At 37.0% G+C, this 26,891-nt stretch overlaps 2 protein-coding genes across 2 annotated transcripts; both read left to right on the top strand.

Annotated features, from left to right (window-relative positions):
- Positions 1-2,669: 2,669 nt before the first annotated feature.
- On the top strand, positions 2,670-13,493 carry LOC103510493 (tyrosine-protein kinase Dnt). The gene is made up of 14 exons (XM_026824524.1): positions 2,670-2,739; positions 2,992-3,149; positions 3,562-3,654; positions 4,157-4,293; positions 6,046-6,175; positions 7,949-8,217; positions 8,735-8,790; positions 9,164-9,431; positions 10,154-10,342; positions 10,579-10,694; positions 10,973-11,164; positions 11,656-11,936; positions 12,272-12,408; positions 13,291-13,493. Exons 1-14 carry the CDS (start codon positions 2,670-2,672, stop codon positions 13,400-13,402), a joined length of 2,208 nt encoding a protein of 735 aa, XP_026680325.1. The 3' UTR covers positions 13,403-13,493.
- Positions 13,404-22,947, top strand: LOC108252553 (tyrosine-protein kinase Dnt-like). The gene is made up of 6 exons (XM_017444600.2): positions 13,404-13,428; positions 20,830-20,946; positions 20,999-21,239; positions 21,563-21,813; positions 21,974-22,027; positions 22,642-22,947. Exons 1-6 carry the CDS (start codon positions 13,404-13,406, stop codon positions 22,914-22,916), a joined length of 963 nt encoding a protein of 320 aa, XP_017300089.2. The 3' UTR covers positions 22,917-22,947.
- The last annotated feature ends 3,944 nt before the right edge of the window (positions 22,948-26,891 follow it).

The following is a 26,891-nucleotide window of genomic DNA, read 5'->3' as shown; positions in this document are numbered from 1 at the left end:
GGGAATTATATTTTTCCCAAAAGACACGAGACACCGCTATACAAATACTAATTAACCTGCAAAACTTGTCTGGGTTTTTCATTCTATTGTTTGAAAACATGATATTAAAAGGATTAACTCTGTGTTTCTAGTTTTAATCATACGTTTTGCCAAACAAAAAGCTTTGGGTATGCGACTGTAACATAAGCTTGTTGCAGTCTTCATATACTTGATGTAGGCATCTCTTCCTCACAACTTCTTAACTCTGTGTTTCTAGTTTTAATCATACGTTTTGCCAAACAAAAAGCTTTGGGTATGCGACTGTAACATAAGCTTGTTGCAGTCTTGATACTTGATGTAGGCACCTCTTCCTCACATCATTAACCTGAAAAGAGGGAACACGAAGATAGTAAAAAGATAACCAAGAACCTCATGCAGACCATCAGATCGTTATGTACCAACCCATGGTATAACTATAAAGTATAAGAAACAAAACTTGTTGGAGAGGTACACATAAAAATTACATCTCCGCCCTAAAACAAACATTGTTATATGGGGATCGAAAACCTTGAGCCTTAAGGTGCACCGGGGCGCCCGTGTTTCATTCTTGTGTGTAATTAATCAATTATTGTGTTATCGACCGAGCGGAGTATATCATCATTATTATCATCTTGATTGGCAGAGTCATGAACTATGAGTCAAACAAAGAAATATACTTAGTGGTTATGTAAATATTCTCAGAACTTTATAGATCGGTATAACAATTGATCTGATTAATCAAAAAGGTTATTTGGTTTTTTATTCTGCTTGTTTGTTCTAAGCCACGACTATTTTCTGATTAATATGTCGAGTTCACGATGGAATTTTAACCTTTATGAAATAGGGACGATACCGGATATCTTCCAAGGTAATTACTAATTATACTGTGATGTTACTGTCCTTTCATTGCAAACATACAAATTTGTTCCTTGTCAGACCATCCTGTTGGTCAGATTTTCCAGTTTCTCAGTATCCTGAATGATTCATTGGTCTACTTAGAGCCATACTTTTTCCATTCATATCCTTGCGATCAGGGACGATACCGGATATCTTCCAAGGTAATTACTAATTATACTGTGATGTTACTGTCCTTTCATTGCAAACATACAAATTTGTTCCTTTTCAGACCATCCTTTTGGTCAGATTTTCCAGTTTCTCAGTATACTGAATGATTCATTGGTCTACTTAGAGCCATACTTTTTCCATTTATATCCTGCGATCGAAAACCACAGAAACAAAAAAGTTGCCTTGTGTAATTTGAAACAATTTTGTGTAATTTGGAACGAGATGAAGACTAAGCTAAATTTGATGATAATTGGTAAAGTTCTCATGGACTTTGGCTTCAATTGCTTGTTCTATGATAAATGGATCACAATTATATGCTATAAAAAATTTATTCAATACCTAACATATTTGCTCATCATCAAAGAACGTCTATTCAAATATGAGATATCTATCGTCTGACATTGAAACCTGTCATCATTTGAACCTAAGAATAAAAGTATACTCCACACATAAGTACAATTTTGACTTAAATGTAATAAATTAAATGAATTTAATAATAAACTGAATCTCTCCTTTTGTAGGGTAGACGAAGGAAAACAGTCCCATATTGTGAATAACATGAAGAGTTCTTCATTCCACATTTATGAAAACTTTTTCCATGGCACGTTAATTATGATTGTTCAAAGAGTTATTTCACCATTTTTCTCTTGATGCGTGAAATATGCTCATAAAGCTTCCCTCACCCCACAGCCTTTGACTTTGGAACCAAATGTTGCACAGCACAGCTAATGAAATAAATTGTACCGTCGTGGTTTTTTGTGATGAAAAAAAAAAAAAAATCTTTCAACCCTTAATAATCAAAATGTAACACCCATGGAAAATCGTAGGTATTGTGAAGGGAAGATACAAGTTGGTAGGTTGTAGGGAATGTAGGGCTATATCATCACCTGGGTCTAGGGTTGGTGATCAGGTGAACAGTTGCTGTCTGAAGTGAAACGTCTCTCAAAATAAATAAGTATGTTTGAAACATATACCTAACTAGATATCAAGAACACGAGATGAATCCACTTATTAAAGTTTGACGTAAACATGAAAAATAAGAAGCTTGAAAGAAATAGGTAGGTACTAATTATATTTTCCTAGAAAACACCCTCACCAATCACTTGTTCTTGTTGAAAATTTCTTTTCGCCATTATCGTTGAGAAAACCATTATCAGACGAGACAATGTAGGGCTATATCATCACCTGGGTCTAGGGTTGGTGATCAGGTGAACAGTTGCTGTCTGAAGTGAAACGTCTCTCAAAATAAATAGGCATGTTTGAAACATATACCTAACTAGATACCTATCAAGAACACGAGATCAATCCACTTTTTTACCTGACTTGAGTCTGAAAACTTATTAAAGTTTGACGTAAACATGAAAAATAAGAAGCTTGAAAGAAATAGGTACTAGTTATATTTTCCTAAAAAACACCCTCACCAATCACTTGTTCTTGTTGAAAATTTCTTTTCGCCATCATCGTTGAGAAAACCATTATCAGACGAGATGGTTCACTTTTATCGTCACTTGTGGAGCAGTTTTCATCGGAGGGATTTCATCTTGATCAAATTGGTCAGAACTAATTGAAAAATTTCAAGGTGCATTATGAACGGTTCTGTAGGACGAGATCCGCCCCCTTGTCGAGACCCAAGCTATGCTACTACGATATCTTGTGGTGGGTTATTTCAGGGCTGGAGTTTCGAGGGGCACACGGTACAAAGGTTTTGGATTCAGGAACTCTTATTTAGCTCAAACGTTGCGTTGGAGCCATTTGTTTTGCAGTCTGGGACTTTGCTTTCCCAATCGCGCCCAGTTTAACTTTCTTAGTGGTCTTCATTTTAATTGCCAACATCTACCGCCTCGTCTTTTTCTTCAATATTAAATAGCAAATTTTGCTGATTTCTATGTATGTATTGCATCTTTTGAGTCTTTGTCCTAGCTACGATCCTGCAACAGTATCGGTATTATCGGAGGGATTTGTTCCCCTCTGACTATCACTGTTTGGGAGACAATGAGAACCGACCGGTCAAATGGTTGGCTATCGAGAGCTTAGTGCACAAAACTTTCTCCACTGCCTCCGATGTGGTGAGTTTTACTGCTTCTTTGCTCAATTTCCTTTTGGGAATAAATTCTTTCACTCGAGAGCTTAGTGCACAAGACTTTCTCCACTGCCTCCGATGTGGTGAGTTTTACTGCTTCTTTGCTAAATTTCCTTTTGGGAATAAAATCTTTCATGGGATTTGTTCCCCTCTGACTATCACTGTTTGGGAGACAATGAGAACCGACCGGTCAAATGGTTGGCTATCGAGAGCTTAGTGCACAAGACTTTCTCCACTGCCTCCGATGTGGTGAGTTTTACTGCTTCTTTGCTAAATATCCTTTTAGGAATAAACTCTTTCATAGTGTATCAAAATCAATCAAATTTGTGTGAGACTCATGTTTTCTGAATCAATAGAAAGCTTTTCGCTATGAAACTTATTTCTTATCCTATGCCCAGTTGTTTGTTGATTTGAAAGTAAATAGGAAGTGCTTCAACATAATCTGTTTCGAGAGCTTAGTGCACAAGACTTTCTCCACTGCCTCCGATGTGGTGAGTTTTACTGCTTCTTTGCTAAATTTCCTTTTGGGAATAAACTCTTTCACAGTGTATCAAAATCAATCAAATTTGTGTGGGACTCATGTTTTCTGAATCAATAGAAAGCTTTTCGCTTTCTTGTAACTCATGTTTTCTGAATCAATAGAAAGCTTTTCGCTATGAAACTTATTTCTTATCCTATGCCCAGTTGTATGTTGATTTGAAAGTAAATAGGAAGTGCTTCAACATAATCTGTCACTCATGTTTTCTGAATCAATAGAAAGCTTTTCGCTATGAAACTTATTTCTTATCCTATGCCCAGTTGTATGTTGATTTGAAAGTAAAAAGGAAGTGCTTCAACATAATCTGTCGATACCACGTAATGAATATCCATGATCCCCACGCTATTTACTCAACTAGTTTTCTAAGAATCAAACAAGTTTCTGAGAGTTTTCCAGTCCCGACCATAACTTTGTTTGTTCTAACCGTATCTTTTATTACTTTTTTTGTTTTCCAGTGGGCATTCGGAGTTCTACTGTGGGAGTTGACAACCCTAGCTCAACAACCATATGCTGAGATAGATCCATTCGAGATGGCTGCGTCCTTACAGGATGGATATAGACTGAATCAACCCGTCAACTGTCCTGACGAATTGTAAGTATTCTTTCAATGGCACTTCTTTTATTTTCTTTCATTCTTGGACTATCTTCCAATTAATGCAAACATAGTCGACGCCGTCGATCGATGGTCGATCAACGTACACTGCCTCGACAACACATAGATACTCGTCGATCGACGGTGTCGACTTTGTATGGACACAGCTTAAGGTCTCATCCGTCCCGAAAGCGAAGAGAGAAGGAAGACAGGATAGGAGAAAGCCAGTAGTACTGAGAACGAACCTTATCCGTTCAGGATAAAATCCGCCTTGGGCGGGAATCGATCCCGCGGAATGAGGTAATAGATACCATTTTCGAGAGCTCACCAGTTGCCACTGATCTGGGCCCGGTATGCCACCAGGACGCCAATCTGGGAAATCTCTTGTTTAATAAAGTCCAAACTCTAGTATTTATTGCTTCGGACTTTTACCAATGCCTTTGGGAAAACACAAGATTTACTGGTAAACCCTTGTGGGGATTTCATCTTGATCAAATTGGTCAGAACTAATTGAAAAATTTCAAGGTGCATTATGAACGGTTCTGTAGGACGAGATCCGCCCCCCTTGTCGAGATCCAAGCTATGCTACTAGGATATCTTGTGGTGGGTATTTCAGGGTCGGAGTTTCGAGGGGCACACGGTACAAAGGTTTTGCATTCAGGAACTTTTATTTAGCCCAAACGTTGCGTTGGAGCCATTTGTTTTGCAGTCTGGGACTTTGCTTTCCCAATCACACCCAGTTTAACTTTCTTAGTGGTCTTCATTTTAATTGCCAACATCTACCTACCGCCTCGTCTTTTTCTTCAATATTAAATAGCAAATTTTGCTGATTTCTATGTATGTATTGCATCTTTTAAGTCTTTGTCCAAGCTACGATCCTGCAACGGTATCGGTATTATCGGGTTCGACTTTCCTGGTATAAAAAGTCTTTTGATTTTTTTATTAAAATCATCCCTCTCGCTAACTCCTACTGTTATTGTCTTCCCGTTATTTCAGACTATTACAGCTTACAGCATATGGTTGGCTTAATTAATATTTATGGGAGGGAGGGATATGATGGGCTCATAATTTCAACTGTAAAACAGTAATTAGAGGGATGTTTGTGGTATTGTTTCGAGGTAATTTATCCCACAGGGGATGTTCACTTGTGTTTCATTTCAATTACGTTTGAACATTTTGCCCCGTGTTGTAAGACCATTCTAGTTGAATACAAAAACGGTCGGGCAGTATTGATAATTATTAACACATTAACAGGTGTAGCAATTTGCACAGTAAAAAACCTAATGTTCTAATTCAACGCCATCTCATTTAGTTTAATCCACTCTGATAATTTTCACAAAGACATTACAAGTATACCGAAAGGAAGTGGGTTAGAATTTGTATACGTGAGTCAGTGAGTGAGTGAGTGAGTCAGTCAGTTACACAAGGGGCTGTATATATTTTAGATAAGCTGCGGTGTTATAATCTCAAAAGTAGTCGGGAAATGATCAAAGCAGCACATTAATCTAAACGTAAACAAGTATGCAAGTACACCTATAGTTATAAGTAATCATATCAAATTTAAATAATAAATTACAAAAGCTACCATCCAGCAAGAGTATTTAAGCGTATTTAAATACCTCTCCTGTTTAAGAATATTCCAAGTGTCTGTACAGTTTACAATGGTTGTGGAAATGAATTCAGGCCTTATTGTAATCATAAAGCAAACAATGGGCACCATTTAAGCGTATTTAAATACCTCTCCTGTTTAAGAATATTCCAAGTGTCTGTACAGTTTACAATGGTTGTGGAAATGAATTCAGGCCTCATTGTAATCATAAAGCAAACAATGGGCACTGTGTTTCATAATGTCGGACATTTGAAATTTATTTCATCCTTGAGAGTAATTGTTACACTGTTCAGAAATGTAAACACAAGAAGCGATGGCTTCCTTCCTGCCTACCGCCACCACACAATATAAATCTGTTAACAATATGAACATTGAGGAGGATTGAGAATGTTATTAACGTTCCTAACAAGCACCGTATTTACTATTTACCCCGGACTAAATAAATTCATGCCAACACAATCCAGAGTTATCAGTTAGTCAGTTTACTCAAAACTGAAGGAAGCAAACAAAGACAGACAGCTACCGTACCTACATCTAAAGCTCTGCTACAGCAAGAAATTTACACATTTTAAGGTGGACTTAGTAAACAATATGTAAATGAAGTAACAAATTTTAAGCTCGCTAGAACACAAGTTTAACGTTACCAAATGTTGCCAAGTCAATAGGTTACCTCACTTTACTCTTCATAAAACAGTTAGACGTAAAATATGGTTATGTGGAATAGTGAAGCGAACGCTTTGCAAATATACGTATGGGATAAAATTTACGAGCTATTTTGTGTATCACATATCACACATATGTGGGGAATTACTTTCGCAATTTGCACTGCCCAAAGCTATTTATTCGTGCAAAAGGTTGATGCACGGGAAGGGAAATATCGACTTCATAAAGCCCTTCTCTCCTAAAAATATGGTTATGTGGAATAGTGAAGCGAACGCTTTGCAAATATACGTATGGGATAAAATTTACGAGCTATTTTGTGTATCACATATGTGGGGAATTACTTTCGCAATTTGCACTGCCCAAAGCTATTTATTCGTGCAAAAGGTCGAGGCACGGGAAGGGAAATATCGACTTCATAAAGCTCTTCTCTCCTACGGGGAAAAATCCCTTCGGAACGGTGTAAAAGCTTTCACTTTATCTGTTAATGTCTTTTTAAACTTGATTTTACGGCATCGGCAACTCGATTTTTCGAGAATACAGATGAGATATTTTTTTACGAAGTTCATTTTCCTTCAGAAAAAAAGAAAAAAAAATAGAAAATTAAACGCTATCGACGGTAAAATTGGATCAAATAAAATTGGTAACCCGTAAAAGAGACGCTTCTCTCCTACGGGGAAAAATCCCTTCGGAACGGAGTAAAAGCTTTCACTTTATCTGTTAATGTCTTTTTAAACTTGATTTTACGGCAACTCGATCTTCCGATAGAAAAGATGAGATATTTTTTACGAAGTTATTTTCCTTTAGAAGAAAATGGAAAATTAAACGCTATCGACAGTCAAATTGGTAACCCGTGAAAGAGACATAACTTGATTTTACGGCATCGGCAACTCGATTTTTCGAGAATACAGATGAGATATTTTTTTACGAAGTTCATTTTCCTTCAGAAAGAGACATAGCCCGGAGGCTATAGGAAGCATGTATGGGCGGGGCACAACTAATCAGAACGAAAATTTCGATGTAGTTACAAGAAACGAGATACGAGATTATAAGGGGAAAATAACGAGGGAAAGAAATCAAAGGGAGAAAAAGAGAAAATTATACCGAGGAAAAATTTCCAATGCGGGCATTACAATCATATCCTCAATAAATAATGTCTTTCTACCCCTGTTCTGACAATTTGGAATTCGGAACCAGACCTTTAGGTCATGTAGTATTACGTACCTACACCTATTTGTGGCTGAACACTTTATGTAATCTAGTAGCCTACTTTCTAGTGTCCTAGGAGAGCTAGAAAATTACCCTGTATAGTGCCCTGAAAAAAATAACATACTCGATATTGTGAGCACGTTTTTATGTTAAATTAAAATAAAAAAAATGTAATAGTATAATTATCATCCACTATTGCATAATATTATTTTCCTAATTCTATCTACAAACCGACTAATTTTCCATTTCCTTTTGTGTCCACAGCTCCCCTACTCGATTTCCGTGGAGTCCACAAACAAGGACGCTCTGATCAATCCTCACCTGAACATTTCCAGCATTGGTTCGATTCCCACCTCGATACAAACTTTCAGCATCAACCTGCCATGCACGGGAACCATGAATGCGGAAGTGATTGTGCTGATATCCATCAATGTCACGCTCAGTAGGAACTCTAACAATGTTACCTCGCTTAACTTTAAGAGGAAGAAGATCTGTCTGCGTGGTAAGTACATAACTGGCCCTTTTTTGGTGGGGAATCTGATTGAAATACCGGTGTTAATAGGAGAGAGAAAATTTGAAGGAAAAAAGGAGAAGTGGAAGGTTTCAGCCTCTGGTCCTGGTAAATTTTCAAAGGTTCTGATTCCGTAATCGGATCATATTTTCTGGTCCTGGAAAGATTACAACTGAAACACCTTGTACTAATTTGACTGAAAAGTTTCTTCACCTCAGGAATACAAGGAAGATTTTCGATAAATTTTAAAATAGGTAGCTGAAAAATAGTTGAAATTCGAAATCCTAATCTTACTCCCTCCACAAGAACCAAACCTTGATTAAATTAATCCATAAAGATCGAAATATGAACGACTTCGAATCAGTGGACATAAGCGGGTTAATAGACTCATGCACGGGAACCATGAATGCGGAAGTGATTGTGCTGATATCCATCAATGTCACGCTCAGTAGGAACTCTAACAATGTTACCTCGCTCAACTTTAAGAGGAAGAAGATTTGTCTGCGTGGTAAGTACATAACTGTCCCTTTTTTGGTGGGGAATCTGATTGAAATACCGGTCATAATAGGAGAGAGAAAATGAGGTTCATTGAAGGAAAAAAGTAGAAGTGGAAGGTTTCAGCCTCTGGTCCTGGTAAATTTTCAAAGGTTCTGATTCCGTGATCGGATCATATTTTCTGGTCCCTGGAAAGATTACAACTGTACAACTGAAACACCTTGTACTACCAAATTTGACTGAAAAGTTTCTTCACCTCCGGAATACAAGGAAGATTTTCGATGAATTTTAAAATACATAGGTAGCTGAAAAATAAGTTTTCTTCTGTTTTAGAACCCCTAATACCCTCTTCCCCACTGACACTAATGTCCCCCTTCTATTTTCAGACGCAGGCTACAAGATTGGCGTTCCCTCATCTTCCCCTCCCGCCCCCCTGCCTCCAGTTATCAACCCCTCCTCTCCCAGTCCTGGCGTAGTGGCAGCCGATCTGGATGAACCTTCCATCAATGTTCTGGACGAGCCTGTCTCTCGACTTCACCTGTACAATATTCTGGCCATATGTGCTGCCTGTGTGCTGATTACCGTGGTGGTTATCTACTCCTGCGCCTGCTTTGTGCGGAATAAGAAGCTTCGGAGGCATGGCGAGATCTTGCAGTAAGTAGACAACATCATTCGGTGAAGAACATAACAGATTATAGCATAGAGCATAATCATTTAATGCTTAGTATATTTTTCAAGGTAACATTGAAAGAGTCGCTCCAAAAGACCGCTATGTCATGGTTTATCCCCAATAAAGGTGGAACTGATTACCGTGGTGGTTATCTACTCCTGCGCCTGCTTTGTGCGGAATAAGAAGCTTCGGAGACATGGCGAGATCTTGCAGTAAGTAGGCAACATCATTCGGTGAAGAACATAACACATTATAGCATAGAGCATAATCATTTAATGCTTAGTATATTTTTCATGGTAACATCTGATTACCGTGGTGGTTATCTACTCCTGCGCCTGCTTTGTGCGGAATAAGAAGCTTCGGAGACATGGCGAGATCTTGCAGTAAGTAGACAACATCATTCGGTGAAGAACATAACACATTATAGCATAGAGCATAATCATTTAATGCTTAGTATATTTTTTATGGTAACACTGAAAAAGTCGCTCCAAAAGACCGCTATGTCATGGTTTATCCCCAATAAAGGTGAAATAAAGAGCCATTTCGAAAGAGAACGGAAGATTTTTCTGTAATTTTCAGTCCATTGAGCCAAAAAACGCCTTCCGAATCACACATCAGTCCTTGTGAAAGTTGTGACCCAATAAGAAGTCTTCCAAACCAGACAGACATGTTTTCTAAACCAAAATCCCCCTCTCTTTTTCTTCAGGAACGGATCCAACAGCTCCACCACAGGTCACACACCGTTCCTGTTACCCGCTCCGGTTCTCAACTGTGGCGCCACCTCCGCCTCTTCCAACACATCCTACGCTTCCTTCAAACGACGTCCTAGCTACTCCCGTCTGGACGACCGAAGCAAAGATCTGCATGAGAAGCTGTCCGAGTTGACTATACAGAGGTGTCGTGTGAGGCTATAAACCAAAATCCCCCTCTCTTTTTCTTCAGGAACGGATCCAACAGCTCCACCACAGGTCACACACCGTTCCTGTTACCCGCTCCGGTTCTCAACTGTGGCGCCACCTCCGCCTCTTCCAACACATCCTACGCTTCCTTCAAGCGACGTCCTAGCTACTCCCGTCTGGACGACCGAAACAAAGATCTGCATGAGAAGCTGTCCGAGTTGACTATACAGAGGTGTCGTGTGAGGCTGTTCAGCGTCAATATGGAGGGAACGTTTGGACGTGTCTACAGGGGAACTTATACTGAGGAGGATGGAGTGGAAGAAGAAGTGCTCGTGAAGACTGTTACTGGTAAGTGTGCTGGTGAATCTTAATGTAGACCCCCATCAAGGTTTTCCAGTATGGTTTTTAATATACGAGTATTTGCGAGTGAGATGGCAAAATCCACGTTACTTAAATCGCATTTTCAACGAACAGGATGTTAGGCGTGTGCTTAAGATATGTTCCATCAAAACAATAATATCTCTTTTCACAGTGAATCTATGTATTTCCAGGGAGATCTTCCCAAATTAAATTGTTTGCGCTTTTTTCTTTCTTTAAACTAATGATTTCCGTTATCCATTTCGCAGATAACGCCTCAGCAGTCCAAGTGTCTTTGCTGCTACAGGAAGGCATGGCAATGTATGGACTCAGTCACAAGAACATCCTTACAGTCCTAGGTGTCAGCATAGAAGATCACACGTCTCCGTTCCTTATTTATCCTTATCAAGACTACACCAATCTGAAACGATTCCTACAGAAATGCAAGCTCTGTCCTGAAGGTAAGATGATGGAAGAAAAGTTAACTCTCGGAGCTTTTTCAGGAGCTATTAGATATAATAGTTATCTATTAGATAATACATAATGGTTATACAATCCTACAAGACACTTACTTGCTCTTGGTTTTATTCAATCTCAGATTGCAAAATTGCAAATTAATCAGCATAAACTGCCAACCAGAATTTTTGCTTGCGTTCCTCTATTTGTCCTTTTATCATTCAAATTAAGATTTACCTGAACATCCCCACAGTATATCTAATCGCGTGTACTTGTGGAAAGTGATATCAGGAATTACGCTTGTACATATCCCACGTTTTTCAATAAGCTGTTTGCCACTTGTACGTGCAATAGTGTCATATCGACAGTATTTCTTTATCAGCTATTCTAACTTCACTATTATTATTTTCATATTCTATTTTAACTTCTCTATAATTACTTTATTATTCTAACTTATCAGTTTGTTCTAATTTTATTATCATTAAATTATTTCCAGGTGTAGCTCACACGCTGACAACGCAGGAAGTGGTTGACATGTGCCTCCAGATCATCATGGGTGTCCAATATCTCCACAAGAAGAAACTCCTGCACAAAGACTTGGCCACTAGGAATTGTGTCGTGGATGACAAACTGAGGATTCAAATCACTGATAATGCCCTCGCTAGGGATTTGTTCCCCTCTGACTATCACTGTTTGGGAGACAATGAGAACCGACCGGTCAAATGGTTGGCTATCGAGAGCTTAGTGCACAAGACTTTCTCCACTGCCTCCGATGTGGTGAGTTTTACTGCTTCTTTGCTAAATTTCCTTTTGGGAATAAACTCTTTCACAGTGTATCAAAATCAATCAAATTTGTGTGGGACTCATGTTTTCTGAATCAATAGAAAGCTTTTCGCTATGAAACTTATTTCTTATCCTATGCCCAGTTGTATGTTGATTTGAAAGTAAATAGGAAGTGCTTCAACATAATCTGTCGATACCACGTAATGAATATCATGATCCCCACGCTATTTACTCAACTAGTTTTCTAAGAATCAAACAAGTTTCTGAGAGTTTTCCAGTCCCGACCATAACTTTGTTTGTTCTAACCGTATCTTTTATTTGTTTTCCAGTGGGCATTCGGAGTTCTACTGTGGGAGTTGACAACCCTAGCTCAACAACCATATGCTGAGATAGATCCATTCGAGATGGCTGCGTCCTTACAGGATGGATATAGACTGAATCAACCCGTCAACTGTCCTGACGAATTGTAAGTATTCTTTCAATGGCACTTCTTTTATTTTCTTTCATTCTTGGACTATCTTCCAATTAATGACATATATTGCATTAACATTAAAATTTACTCCTCAATGTTGATCCTTTTTTATCTGGTAGGCCATGAAACACCTGGTATTTCCTTTGGAAACAGTTCAGCTCTTATCCATTCTGTAGGTAGGTAATAGATGAAAATTATCCCGATCTGATGACAGAAAGATACCTTTAGCAGGAAAATGTTGTACTCTTTATGATTTTACTGTACAGTAAACCCATCATTCATGTCTTGCTATGCTAGTTAATTAAGGTTTCCCAATTAATGACATATTGCATTAACATTAAAATTTACTCCTCAATGTTGATACGTTTTTCTCTGGTAGGCCATGAAACACCTGGTATTTCCTTTGGAAACAGTTCAGCTCTTATCCATTCTGTAGGTAGTAGATGAAAATTATCCCGATCTGAGATAACTACCTTTAGCAGGAAAATGTTGTACTCTTTATAATAGGCCATGAAACACCTGGTATTTCCTTTGGAAACAGTTCAGCTCTTATCCATTCTGTAGGTAGTAGATGAAAATTATCCCGATCTGATGACAGAAAAATACCTTTAGCAGGAAAATGTTGTACTCTTTATGAATTTTACTGTACAGTAAACCCATCATTCATGTTGTTGTTGTTGTTGTTGTAGCGGCTTTAGCTTTCGCCGAATGGTGTTGGCAGAGTAAAGAAAAGACATCTTTTTGTATCTGCCATACACCGGGGTGATGGTCTCTAGCATATTAAGGTTTTGAGCAAAAAACGGTGTATTTTTAGACTATGACATCTCATATGATTGCGAAATAACTAATTTGTTGTTTTCTTTCCTCTCTTTCCAGATTCTCTGTGATGGCTTACTGCTGGGCAATGAATCCCGAAGGCCGACCTACGTTCCCTCAACTACATTCCTGTCTGCAAGAGTTCCACGCTCAACTCACCCGATATGTATAACATGGCTACCATATGCATTGTCATATGTGAGTTAATCTGTTATACGTATTATAGACTGACGTGTTGTGACGTATATAGAGGTGTTGTGAGCTGTTTTGGACTCCATGTCGTCCCAATTAATTGACGCTGTTGGTGATGATACGATGTCCATTCGTGCTGTTAAGATGAAGCGCGTACGGTGTCATTTGCGATTATTTTCATTGAGGAATAGTCGTCCAAAGACTACACATTATACAACGGCTCAGTGAAGTTGTGGACCCATCTTACTGAAATTTCATTAGAGATTTTGGATTTTCCCGATAAATCCATAACGATACCCATAATATTTTCATATGTACAATTTTTGGGTCTGTGCTTATGTCGCGAATCAGAATTTTATTGTTATGGTTGAGGTCATCGGGACGCTGCCAAAATCTCTATAACCTTCAGTTGTATCATTCCAGTGTAAGCCTTTGTTAGTATTTCCTTTGAAGAAATTAGGAGGCCAATAATTTGTTGATGGATTTCCACTGTTTGCCATCGTTAAAATAAATTTTCTTTATCAGTGTGACTTGTTTATATAGGTATTTATCATTTAACAACTTAACTTTTCAGAATTTATTTTTTTTATTAATTATTGTAAGTATAAGAGTACAATTACCCAAGAAGTTTCCTATGTTGTAAATAGTTTATTAATAATATCCAGTATAATAAAAAAATGTGAAATTTAATGTTCTGAGCCATCATCGTGGTAAAAGTATTTAGGAGTTTATAAATGGGTTTTTTATTTTTTTTCTGAAAATGAATCAATTCTTTGGCGTATAACGTAAATAATTAGGTTTCCCGTCTAAATAATGTCACATATTAATCGAGAATTTCCAGTCTCTAAATAATTTCACATCTTTCCTTTGTTTTTCCGTCTTGTACCTCGAATCCTCTTATTTATTTTACTTATTTTGCCTGTTTTTTCACTTGCGTCATTCCTCATCAATGTTCTCATACTCATGGTTGATCTCCTGTATCAGGAGATTTAAGCTCACCCTTGTTGAAATTCGAAATCCCTAATCGTTACTCCCTCCACAAGAAACCAAACCTTGGATTAAATTAATCCATAAAGATCGAGAAATATTGAACGACTTCGAATCGGTGGGACATATAAGCGGGTTAATTAGACATATTTTATTGTATCATATTCATAAAAGTCATTTCTGTCCTATTATTTTGTTCTAATTAAAATTAAATTTGTAAATCATTTGTAAATTTTGTTAATACAAGAGATTCGAGAGAATCGTTAGAATTCTAATTCGTTAATCATGCTTGATTTAGTAAGGACATCAAATCTTTTTATTTTTTTAACGCTTTTCAGTTTTCCAAAAACGTTTGTATTAGCTAGCATGTTGTTATACATACCTACGTTAGGGTACTAAGTGGAAGATTACAAGTTAGGATAACATCATACTAGGGTGATTTGTCCGAAATGATAAATTTCATATCTTGCTTTTTTTTCTCTCTCTCTCTCTTTCCTGGTATGTATCAAAATATTTGCCACTTTCTGTTGTGCTGTCTTTATAGATTGTTTGTCTTGTGTAAAATTCCATGTAAATGTGTAAAAATATACATTATAAAAACTTTTATAATTTAAAACTTTTTTGCTTTCCTGCTTATTTCACCATTTTCTTTTCAGAGAGCCATTTTAAGGAACCCGAAATTGGTTATTAGGCACAATGTAATCCTTCCGAATAATCAATCAAGCGTGCCGGGAGGCGCGCAAACGTCAAGAGTTCGAAGCGCCGCCCGGCCTATATTAACACGAAACAGAATTTCATCGTTTTCCGGCATTTTCATCTACATAACTAGGTACCTATCCAGATTCGCAAAGAAAGGGGTTCGATTCCCCTAAACACGTTTATTTTTTTCCGACACAAACCCCGGAACTCCGGACAAAAAGCCAGACAGTCCTATATTCTCATCAGTAAGGCAAATTGCATATTCTAAGATATACACGGCAGTATGGGCGTACCAACTCTGTAGATTGCTGGCATAACATTGTTTTTACCACATTGCATACTCAATCAATTACCAGGCGTTCATACAAAATTTATCTCCATCTGATTTATCCGTTAGGTTAGATCTATAGTTACTTTGGCACTAGACAGTAGACAATGTCATTAGACCATTTACACACGTTTAAGAGTTATGTAGTTATCCGTTAGGTTAGATCTATAGTTACTTTGGCACTAGACAGTAGACAATGTCATTAGACCATTTACACACGTTTAAGAGTTATGTACCTAAATGCTAAAGACAACAATTTTTGTCTGCTTTCACTTCTGCCATTTTAAGTCTCCTGAGAGGGTGGGTTAGAATGTTAGATAAACGAATATTTAACTCCCCCCTTTGACCAGATATACCCGCCACTCTGTAGGTATTATACTAAATATCACACCTACCCATTGAGAGGTAATAAACATAGCTCACTTATACAGGTAGGTAGCACCTATAGTTTATAACTTTATACTCACAATAAAGATTATCAACTAAGCCCCTATACACAATGCACGTCGTAGTAGAGATACCTACATATCTACAAAACCTACCTTATAATACCTGTAAAACGTAAACAATACCACACTAGAACTCAGCAATGTGATGCATTAGCTCAACCAAGCAATGTGATGTCTAGGTAAAAACGTCACAACAAAGACGAAACTAGCGTATTTCTTCTAATTTTTTCCTATACACAATGCACGTCGTAGTAGAGATACCTACATATCTACAAAACCTACCTTATAATACCCGTAAAACGTAAACAATACCACAATAGAACTAAGCAATGTGATGCATTAGCTCAACTAAGCAATGTGATGTCTAGGTAAAAACGTCACAACAAAGACGAAACTAGCGTATTTCTTCTGATTTTATCCTATACACAATGCACGTCGTAGTAGAGATACCTACATATCTACAAAACCTACCTTATAATACCCGTAAAACGTAAACAATACCACACTAGAACTAAGCAATGTGATGCATTAGCTCAACCAAGCAATGTGAAGTCTAGGTAAAAACGTCACAACAAAGACGAAACTAGCGTATTTCTTCTAATTTTCCGTGAATATCAATTTTGTCGTCGGAGAGTAGCTTCAGAATTTTAGTGGTAACATGGAACGCAGTTAGTTGAGTCGTTATTAGTTGACGATTTTATTTGTCACTTGACATCGGTGTTACTTACGAGTCTTCCCAGTCGGCAACTCGGTACTTTCAGTACCACCTATCTCTCTATTATCTTCTTGCACCATGATGATGTGATTGATTCAGGTACGTGGGTGTAACAACATTCAGCAATATGCATGCAGGTTGCAATGACTGGTAAAGGCTCTAGGTACCACCTATCTCTTTACTATCTTCTTGCACCATGATGATGTGATTGATTCAGGTACGTGGGTGTAACAACATTCAGCAATATGCATGCAGGGTGCAATGACTGGTAAAGGCTATACGATAAAATCGAATAGTCGAATACATGAACTCCTGATAGATGACAAATCATATTAATCCATGTCAAACATGTTTGCATGTTGTATGGTATCTTAATAGATATTCAACTATTCATTAGGATCTAGCCGTTTAGAATACTAATCTGTGTAGGTATGTAAGTACCTTGTTGCATTTCTGTATTTTCTGTTGATATGAAGATATGAATGATTCGAAAATATTCGTCCATAGATTGATTCTTTGTTATCCTAAAGAAGAAACCCGGATTTGCAAATGTCTTTCTTTTTGATTAGCACGTCTTTGGTATAAGATTACGTCGTCTTTTCTGTTTAGGTATATTGGCTCTTTTGCTTACCTACATCTCCTGATAGATGACAAATCATATTAATCCATGTCAAACATGTTTGCATGTTGTATGGTATCTTAATAGATATTCAACTATTCATTAGAATCTAGCAGTTTAGAATACTTATCTGTGTAGGTACGTAAGTTCCTTGTTGTATTTCTGCAGTTTCTGCTGATAAATATGAAGATATGGATGATTCGAAAATATTCGTCCATAGATTGATTCTTTGTTATCCTAAAGAAGAAACTCGGATTTGCAAATGTCTTTCTTTTTGATTAGCACGTCTTTGGTAAGATTACGTCGTCTTTTCTGTTTAGGTATATTGGCTCTTTTGCTTACCTACATGTAGGTATGCTTCGGACTTTTACCAATGCCTCTGGGAAAACACAAGATTTACTGGTAAACCCTTGTCTTTATTATTCGTCAAATTTTCCTCTTTAGGTACATTATTATGTAGGTATACATGAGCCTATGAGTGCATAAATATTTTAAAAATATTGCCTACAGTTTGCCTATGATGTGATTATTTTCAGGGATATTATTGATAGGCAATGATTGGTCGACTTTTAAACTCTTGTCTAAGGTTACCTACCTAGTTTTTTACAAAAAAAAAGATTTTTTTTGATAAAGTCACTAGTTCAAGGCGAAAATTTGGACGTCATCGTCACCATATTATATAACCGCCTACTTGATGCTTCGGTAACAAAATAAATATTGCTCTGTCTTAGCGAATCACCCAATAAATAAGTAAATAAAAGAAAGGCAATAAAATCATGAAAAAAGAACAAGCCTAATATATGTAAATAAATAATCATAAATGTCACAGATATGGGTCAACTGTTCAAACAGTTTCCACGTTTTTACCCCACACATACAACGAACAGACGCTACCTACCTATGTGTAGATACTCGTATAATTATACATATTTATAGCGGTTGGGATTGAACCCTGTCCATTACATAAGGTTGAATGCACTACGAAATAGCCAACTGCAGCACCTAATATCCAAAAGAAAGTGCCCGTACACGTAGTAATATTTTTGGTACAAACTTCCTTAAACTAAAGTATAACAAAATTATAGGAACCTACCTATAACAGAGTACCTACATGAGAACGAGAGATAACCTTAAGACTCAATAATCAGGGCTCTGGATATTTTTGAGGTAGGATCAAAAAGTTTATCAAATTTACGTCAAGTGATCCATATGCATGTGAGTTGTAGTAAGAATAAACAAAATACCTATATTTTATTGAAAGATAAGAAGCTTTGCCCTGTAGCTACTTCAAGAAAATTATTTGGGGTGGAAAGACTGTAGGTAGGTAGTATACAAAAAGAACTTTCACAAATGATCAACATATTGGGAGTTATGCTGGCGTTAGGTAGCCTACAAACAGGGAATCCAAATACGGATGTATGCCCGAAAAAGTTCTGTTTGTCTGTCGTTTACGCTGATAGAGCTGTCTTTTCTCGACTCTCTCATTTTTTCTCGAGAGAACTAGATGTTACATCGGTCACAAAGAATTAAAGGGTTAGTGAATATTGATTAATTTATTAATTTCACAAAAGAAAGAAACGTGAGTAAAACTTGCCAAACACACCATGTGCTTTTCCTAACTTTTTTGGTGAAATCCACAGCTCTAGGGTTCAATGAACCTATACCTACTTTAAATGTGTGGAATTAAAATGTGTACTATGGTACTAGGTATAAATATAATGTTATTAAAATTTTCACCTGTCCGCAGAGTATTTAAATTTAATATTTCGTGAGGAATCAGTACATCCCAAGTCCCAAGAAACACATCCGATGGCTACAAATATACATAGGTATGTAGCAATCCTCTAGCTATGGCTGTAAGGTATCTATTGGAAAAACAATATTCTTCTAACATTAATAAATGGTCCCAAGAAACACATCCGATGGCTACAAATATACATATGTAGCAATCCTCTAGCTATGGCTGTAAGGTATCTATTGGAAAAACAATATTCTTCTAACATTCTAACATTAATAAATACCAATTAATGACATATTGCATTAACATTAAAATTTACTCCTCAATGTTGATACTTTTTTCTCTGGTAGGCCATGAAACACCTGGTATTCCCTTTGGAAACAGTTCAGCTCTTATCCATTCTGTAGGTAGGTAATAGATGAAAATTATCCCGATCTGATGACAGAAAAATACCTTTAGCAGGAAAATGTTGTACTCTTTATGAATTTTACTGTACAGTAAACCCATCATTCATGTCTTGCTATGCTAGTTAATTAAGGTTTTAAGTCACTAGTTCAAGGCGAAAATTTGGACGTCATCGTCACCATATTATATAACCGCCTACTTGATGCTTCGGTAACAAATATTGCTCTGTCTTAGCGAATCACTCAATAAATAAGTAAATAAAAGAAAGGCAATAAAATCATGAAAAAAGAAGAAGCCTAATATATGTAATAAATAATCATAAATGTCACAGATATGGGTCAACTGTTCAAACAGTTTCCACGTTTTTACCCCCACACATACAACGAACAGACGCTACCTACCTATGTGTAGATACTCGTATAATTATACATATAGCGAGTGCGAGTAATTATACATATAGCGGTTGGGATTGAACCCTGTCCATTACATAAGGTTGAATGCACTACGAAATAGCCAACTGCAGCACCTAATATCCAAAAGAAAGTGCCCGTACACGTAGTAATATTTTTGGTACAAACTTCCTTAAACACAAACTAAAGTATAACAAAATTATAGGAACCCTCCTATATCTATGTTCATCACATCAAATATTCTATGTATTGCTAAAACTTAAAGAAGTCCAAAAATATTTTCAAACTTAAAACTAACCTTGTATATAACAGAGTACCTACATGAGAACGAGAGATAACCTTAAGACTCAATAATCAGGGCTCTGGATATTTTAATTGAGGTAGGATCAAAAAGTTTATCTAATTTACGTCAAGTGATCCATATGCATGTTAGTTGTAGTAAGAATAAACAAAATACCTATATTTTATTGAAAGATAAGAAGCTTTGCCCTGTAGCTACTTCTAGAAAATTAATTGGGGTGGAAAGATTTTAGGTAGTATGCATAAAGAACTTTCACAAATGATCAACATAATATTACTCGTATGAGTTATGCTGGCGTTAGGTAGCCTGCAATCAGGGAACCCAAATACGGATGTATGCCCGAAAAAATTCTGTTTGTCTGTCGTTTACACTGATAGAGCTGGCTTTTCTCGACTCTCTCATTTTTTCTCAAGAGAACTAGATGTTACATGGGTCACAAGATTTTTGCTTGCGTTCCTCTATTTGTCCTTTTATCATTCAAATCAAGATTTACCTGAACATCCCCACAGTATATCTAATCGCGTGTACCTACTTGTGGAATGTGATATCAGGAATTACGCTTGTACATATCCCACGTTTTTCAATAAGCTGTTTGCCACTTGTACGTGCAATAGTGTCATATCGACAGTATTTCTTTATCAGCTATTCTAACTTCACTATTATTATTTTCATCATCTACTTTAACTTCTCTATCATTACTTTATTATTCTAACTTATCAGTTTGTTCTAATTTTATTATCATTAAATTATTTCCAGGTGTAGCTCACACGCTGACAACGCAGGAAGTGGTTGACATGTGCCTCCAGATCATCATGGGTGTCCAATATCTCCACAAGAAGAAACTCCTGCACAAAGACTTGGCCACTAGGAATTGTGTCGTGGATGACAAACTGAGGATTCAAATCACTGATAATGCCCTCGCTAGGGATTTGTTCTCCCGCCCCCCTGCCTCCAGTTATCAACCCCTCCTCTCCCAGTCCTGGCGTAGTGGCAGCCGATCTGGATGAACCTTCCATCAATGTTCTGGACGAGCCTGTCTCTCGACTTCACCTGTACAATATTCTGGCCATATGTGCTGCCTGTGTGCTGATTACCGTGGTGGTTATCTACTCCTGCGCCTGCTTTGTGCGGAATAAGAAGCTTCGGAGACATGGCGAGATCTTGCAGTAAGTAGGCAACATCATTCGGTGAAGAACATAACACATTATAGCATAGAGCATAATCATTTAATGCTTAGTATATTTTTCATGGTAACATTGAAAAAGTCGCTCCAAAAGACCGCTATGTCATGGTTTATCCCCAATAAAGGTGAAATAAAGAGCCATTTCGAAAGAGAACGGAAGATTTTTCTGTAATTTTCAGTCCATTGAGCCAAAAAACGCCTTCCGAATCACACATCAGTCCTTGTGAAAGTTGTGACCCAATAAGAAGTCTTCCAAACCAGACAGACATGTTTTCTAAACCAAAATCCCCCTCTCTTTTTCTTCAGGAACGGATCCAACAGCTCCACCACAGGTCACACACCGTTCCTGTTACCCGCTCCGGTTCTCAACTGTGGTGCCACCTCCGCCTCTTCCAACACATCCTACGCTTCCTTCAAACGACGTCCTAGCTACTCCCGTCTGGACGACCGAAGCAAAGATCTGCATGAGAAGCTGTCCGAGTTGACTATACAGAGGTGTCGTGTGAGGCTGTTCAGTGTCAATATGGAGGGAACGTTTGGACGTGTCTACAGGGGAACTTATACTGAATTCCTTCAAGCGACGTCCTAGCTACTCCCGTCTGGACGACCGAAACAAAGATCTGCATGAGAAGCTGTCCGAGTTGACTATACAGAGGTGTCGTGTGAGGCTGTTCAGCGTCAATATGGAGGGAACGTTTGGACGTGTCTACAGGGGAACTTATACTGAGGAGGATGGAGTGGAAGAAGAAGTGCTCGTGAAGACTGTTACTGGTAAGTGTGCTGGTGAATCTTAATGTAGACCCCCATCAAGGTTTTCCAGTATGGTTTTTAATATACGAGTATTTGCGAGTGAGATGGCAAAATCCACGTTACTTAAATCGCATTTTCAACGAACAGGATGTTAGGCGTGTGCTTCTGGTAAGTGTGCTGGTGAATCTTAATGTAGACCCCCATCAAGGTTTTCCAGTATGGTTTTTAATATACGAGTATTTGCGAGTGAGATTGCAAAATCCACGTTACTTAAATCGCCTTTTCAACGAACAGGATGTTAGGCGTGTGCTTAAAGATATGTTCCATCAAAACAATAATATCTCTTTTCACAGTGAATCTATGTATTTCCAGGGAGATCTTCCCAAATTAAATTGTTTGCACTTTTTTCTTTCTTTAAACTAATGATTTCCATTATCCTTTTCACAGTGAATCTATGTATTTCCAGGGAGATCTTCCCAAATTAAATTGTTTGCGCTTTTTTCTTTCTTTAAACTAATGATTTCCATTATTCTTTTCACAGTGAATCTATGTATTTCCAGGGAGATCTTCCCAAATTAAATTGTTTGCGCTTTTTTCTTTCTTTAAACTAATGATTTCCGTTATCCATTTCGCAGATAACGCCTCAGCAGTCCAAGTGTCTTTGCTACTACAGGAAGGCATGGCAATGTATGGACTCAGTCACAAGAACATCCTTACAGTCCTAGGTGTCAGCATAGAAGATCACACGTCTCCGTTCCTTATTTATCCTTATCAAGACTACACCAATCTGAAACGATTCCTACAGAAATGCAAGCTCTGTCCTGAAGGTAAGATGATGGAAGAAAAGTTAACTCTCGGAGCTTTTTCAGGAGCTATTAGATATAATAGTTATCTATTAGATAATACATAATGGTTATACAATCCTACAAGACACTTACTTGCTCTTGGTTTTATTCAATCTCTAAAGATTGCAAAATTGCAAATTAATCAGCATAAACTGCCAACCAGAATTTTTGCTTGCGTTCCTCTATTTGTCCTTTTATCATTCAAATTAAGATTTACCTGAACATCCCCACAGTATATCTAATCGCGTGTACTTGTGGAATGTGATATCAGGAATTACGCTTGTACATATCCCACGTTTTTCAATAAGCTGTTTGCCACTTGTACGTGCAATAGTGTCATATCGACAGTATTTCTTTATCAGCTATTCTAACTTCACTATTATTATTTTCATCATCTATTTTAACTTCTCTATCATTACTTTATTATTCTAACCTACATTTTTGCTTGCGTTCCTCTATTTGTCCTTTTATCATTCAAATCAAGATTTACCTGAACATCCCCACAGTATATCTAATCGCGTGTACTTGTGGAAACCCGCGGAATGAGGTAATAGATACCATTTTCGAGAGCTCACCAGTTGCCACTGATCTGGGCCCGGTATGCCACCAGGACGCCAATCTGAGAAATCTCTTGTAGAGTCAAAACTCTAGTATTTATTGCTTCGGACTTTTACCAATGCCTCTGGGAAAACACAAGATTTACTGGTAAACCCTAGTATTTATTATTCGTCAAATTTTCCTCTTTAGGTACATTATTATGTAGGTATACATGAGCCTATGAGTGCATAAATATTTTAAAAATATTGCCTACAGTTTGCCTATGATGTGATTATTTTCAGGGTAGATACCATTTTCGAGAGCTCACCAGTTGCCACTGATCTGGGCCCGGTATGCCACCAGGACGCCAATCTGGGAAATCTCTTGTTTAAAAAAGTCCAAATTCTATTATTTATTACTTCGGACTTTTACCAATGTCTCTGGGGAAACACCAAGATTTCAACGTAAATCCTAGTTTTTATCATTCGTCAAAAAATTTTCTTCTCGTACTTTATTATGTATATTGTATAGGTACATGAGTCTATGAATGCATAAATATTTTAAGAATATTGCCTACAGTTTGCCTATTTGATTATTTTTAGGTAAATTATTCATAGGCAATGGTTTATGGTCGACTTTTAAACTCTTGTCTAAGGTTACCTACCTAGTTTTTTACAAAAAAAAAAGATTTTTTTTGATAAAGTCACTAGTTCAAGGCGAAAATTTGGACGTCATCGTCACCATATTATCTTATATTATATCTTATATTATAAGAACGAGATCCATTCACATTTCACACACTGATCGCTCTATCTCTAGTTACCCTGACCTTATTATCAAATGAGTTTTATGAGTTATCTGACAATAGATAGACAATAATGTCTAGACAATTATTGTTGTAAAAAAAATGAACAATTGCATTGAATTTGAAGATATACGTCATTGTCAGGGGAAAACATAAGGTACAAAAGAAGAAAGAACATGTTAATATTAAAAGTACAGAGGGTTACACATTTCTTCTCTACATATATAGGTATACTTCATAGGCGAAACAATTGTGTTAGAGAGTGAGAAACATCAATACCTATAAGTAGTGGTCAAAGGCGTCAAACTACCCGATATGTATAACATGGCCACCATATGCATTGTCATATGTGAGTTAATCTGTTATACGTATTATAGACTGACGTGTTGTGACGTATATAGACGTGTTGTGAGCTGTTTTGACTCCATGTCGTCCAATTAAATAGACGCTGTTGGTGATGATACGATATCATTCGTGCTGTTAAATTGACGCGTACGGTGTCATTTGCGATAGTGTCATTGAGGAATAGTCGTCCAGCTTCAGAATTTTAGTGGTAACATGGAACGCAGTTAGTTGAGTCGTTATTAGTTGACGATTTTATTTGTCGCTTGACATCGGTGTTATTTACGAGTCTTCCCAGTCGGCAACTCGGTACTTTCAGTAACTTCTGTGTGAACTCGTGAAACCATATTTCCGGACAACGAAATAGTGACGGCGAATTTTTGTTCTTTCAAGTTTTAGTTAACAATAAGCTGACAGTCAGCTAATAATAATTTGTTGAATGTATCTTTTTATCTTTATCTTTATTAATAAAATTTCAAATAATTTTACTTTCATGATAATAAGTAGGTACCAAGTTACCAAGAATAGGTGCTTGTTGACTCTCTGATCAAAACCATCTGGATTTTTTAGTTCACCTGGATATTGACTAGATTAAAGTGTTAACGAAATAGTGACGGCGAATTTTTGTTCTTTCAAGTTTTAGTTAACAATAAGCTGACAGTCAGCTAATAATAATTTGTTGAATGTATCCTTTTATCTTTATCTTTATCTTTATCAATAAAATTTCAAATAATTTTACTTTCATGATAAGTAGGTACCAAGTTACCAAGAATAGGTGCTTGTTGACTCTCTAATCAAAACCATCTGGATTTTTTAGTTCACCTGGATTTTTGTTCTTTCAAGTTTTAGTTAACAATAAGCTGACAGTCAGCTAATAATAATTTGTTGAATGTATCTTTTTATCTTTATCTTTATTGATAAAAGTTCAAATAATTTTACTTTCATGTTAATAAGTAGGTAGGTATCAAGTTACCAAGAATAGGTGCTTGTTGACTCTCCAATCAAAACCATCTGGATTTTTTAGTTCACCTGGATATCGACTAGATTAAAGTGTTGAATCTTTTTCCCTTTTAAAGCGCTTTAACACTACGAACAGTAGGTCGTCCGCGCTATAAAGTTAAAGATTTAACAAAATTTTCATCTCAATAATTATCCTGCACTAACAACAGTGATTGGTAATTTTATTAAACAGAGACATTAAACTAAACCTCTATCAATAATTATTATCTTGGGACTTTTCAACAGAAAATAGAAATTACGAATTCCAATAATTGCATTTATCTTCAGACTTTTCCCCATCCGTGCATCCACCTGTAACCTCGGTATTAATTTCTTTGTTTTGAACAAGAGAGAGGAAATTATTCTTGTATTTCTTTCTATGTTCTATATTTGATTTTTTTTATATTACAGCTAAGACAAAACAATACATGTTATAAAAAATATCCACCTGAGATGAGCTTTGTTTCTCTAGTCTAGTTCTTTATGTAGGCACCTATAACATGCACAGAATCAATGATTAGCTTCTAGCCAGTGTGTGATGGATATTTTATATGAGATTTTAATGGCCCTAAAATCTAAGAGAAAAGAACAGGATAGGAAGCCAGTCATTTTTATTACAAAGCTCATCTGTTGATGAAGTTTGCCCCAAATAGGAATCAAACACAACATGACCTAGCACTTTCAAGGCAGATGCTTCACCCTCCAAGCCAACTGGGCTGGTGTGATCAGTGATGAATATTGAGGTGTCTCAGTTTTTGGGAGCTGAAAAGGTTCTGGTGACTCATAAATTGATTTTTTTTAAAGAGGTTTGATATAGGGAACTGTAACTTCTGAGGTCTTATTATCCCAAAATTGTAGAAAGAAGGATAGGAGAAAGCAAGCTGTTCCGAGAACGAACATTATCCGTTCAGGATAAAATCCGCCTTGGGCGGGAATCGATCCCGCGGAATGAGGTAATAGATACCATTTTTGAGAGTTCACCAGTTGCCACTGATCTGGGCCCGGTATGCCACCAGGACGCCAATCTGGGAAATCTCTTGTTTAATAAAGTCCAAACTCTAGTATTTATTGCTTCGGACTTTTACCAATGCCTTTGGGAAAACACAAGATTTACTGGTAAACCCTTGTGTTTATTATTCGTCAAATTTTCCTCTTTAGGTACATTATTATGTAGGTATACATGAGCCTATGAGTGCATAAATATTTTAAAAATATTGCCTACAGTTTGCCTATGATGTGATTATTTTCAGGGATATTATTGATAGGCAATGATTGGTCGACTTTTAAACTCTTGTCTAAGGTTACCTACCTAGTTTTTTACAAAAAAAAAAGATTTTTTTTGATAAAGTCACTAGTT

This window comes from Diaphorina citri, unplaced genomic scaffold (assembly GCF_000475195.1).
Source record: "Diaphorina citri unplaced genomic scaffold, Diaci psyllid genome assembly version 1.1 scaffold604, whole genome shotgun sequence".
In the NCBI taxonomy this organism is placed as follows: Eukaryota; Metazoa; Arthropoda; class Insecta; order Hemiptera; family Psyllidae; genus Diaphorina; species Diaphorina citri.
The sequence above is the reverse complement of the archived record's forward strand: the minus strand, read 5'-3'. Positions and strand labels throughout refer to the sequence as shown.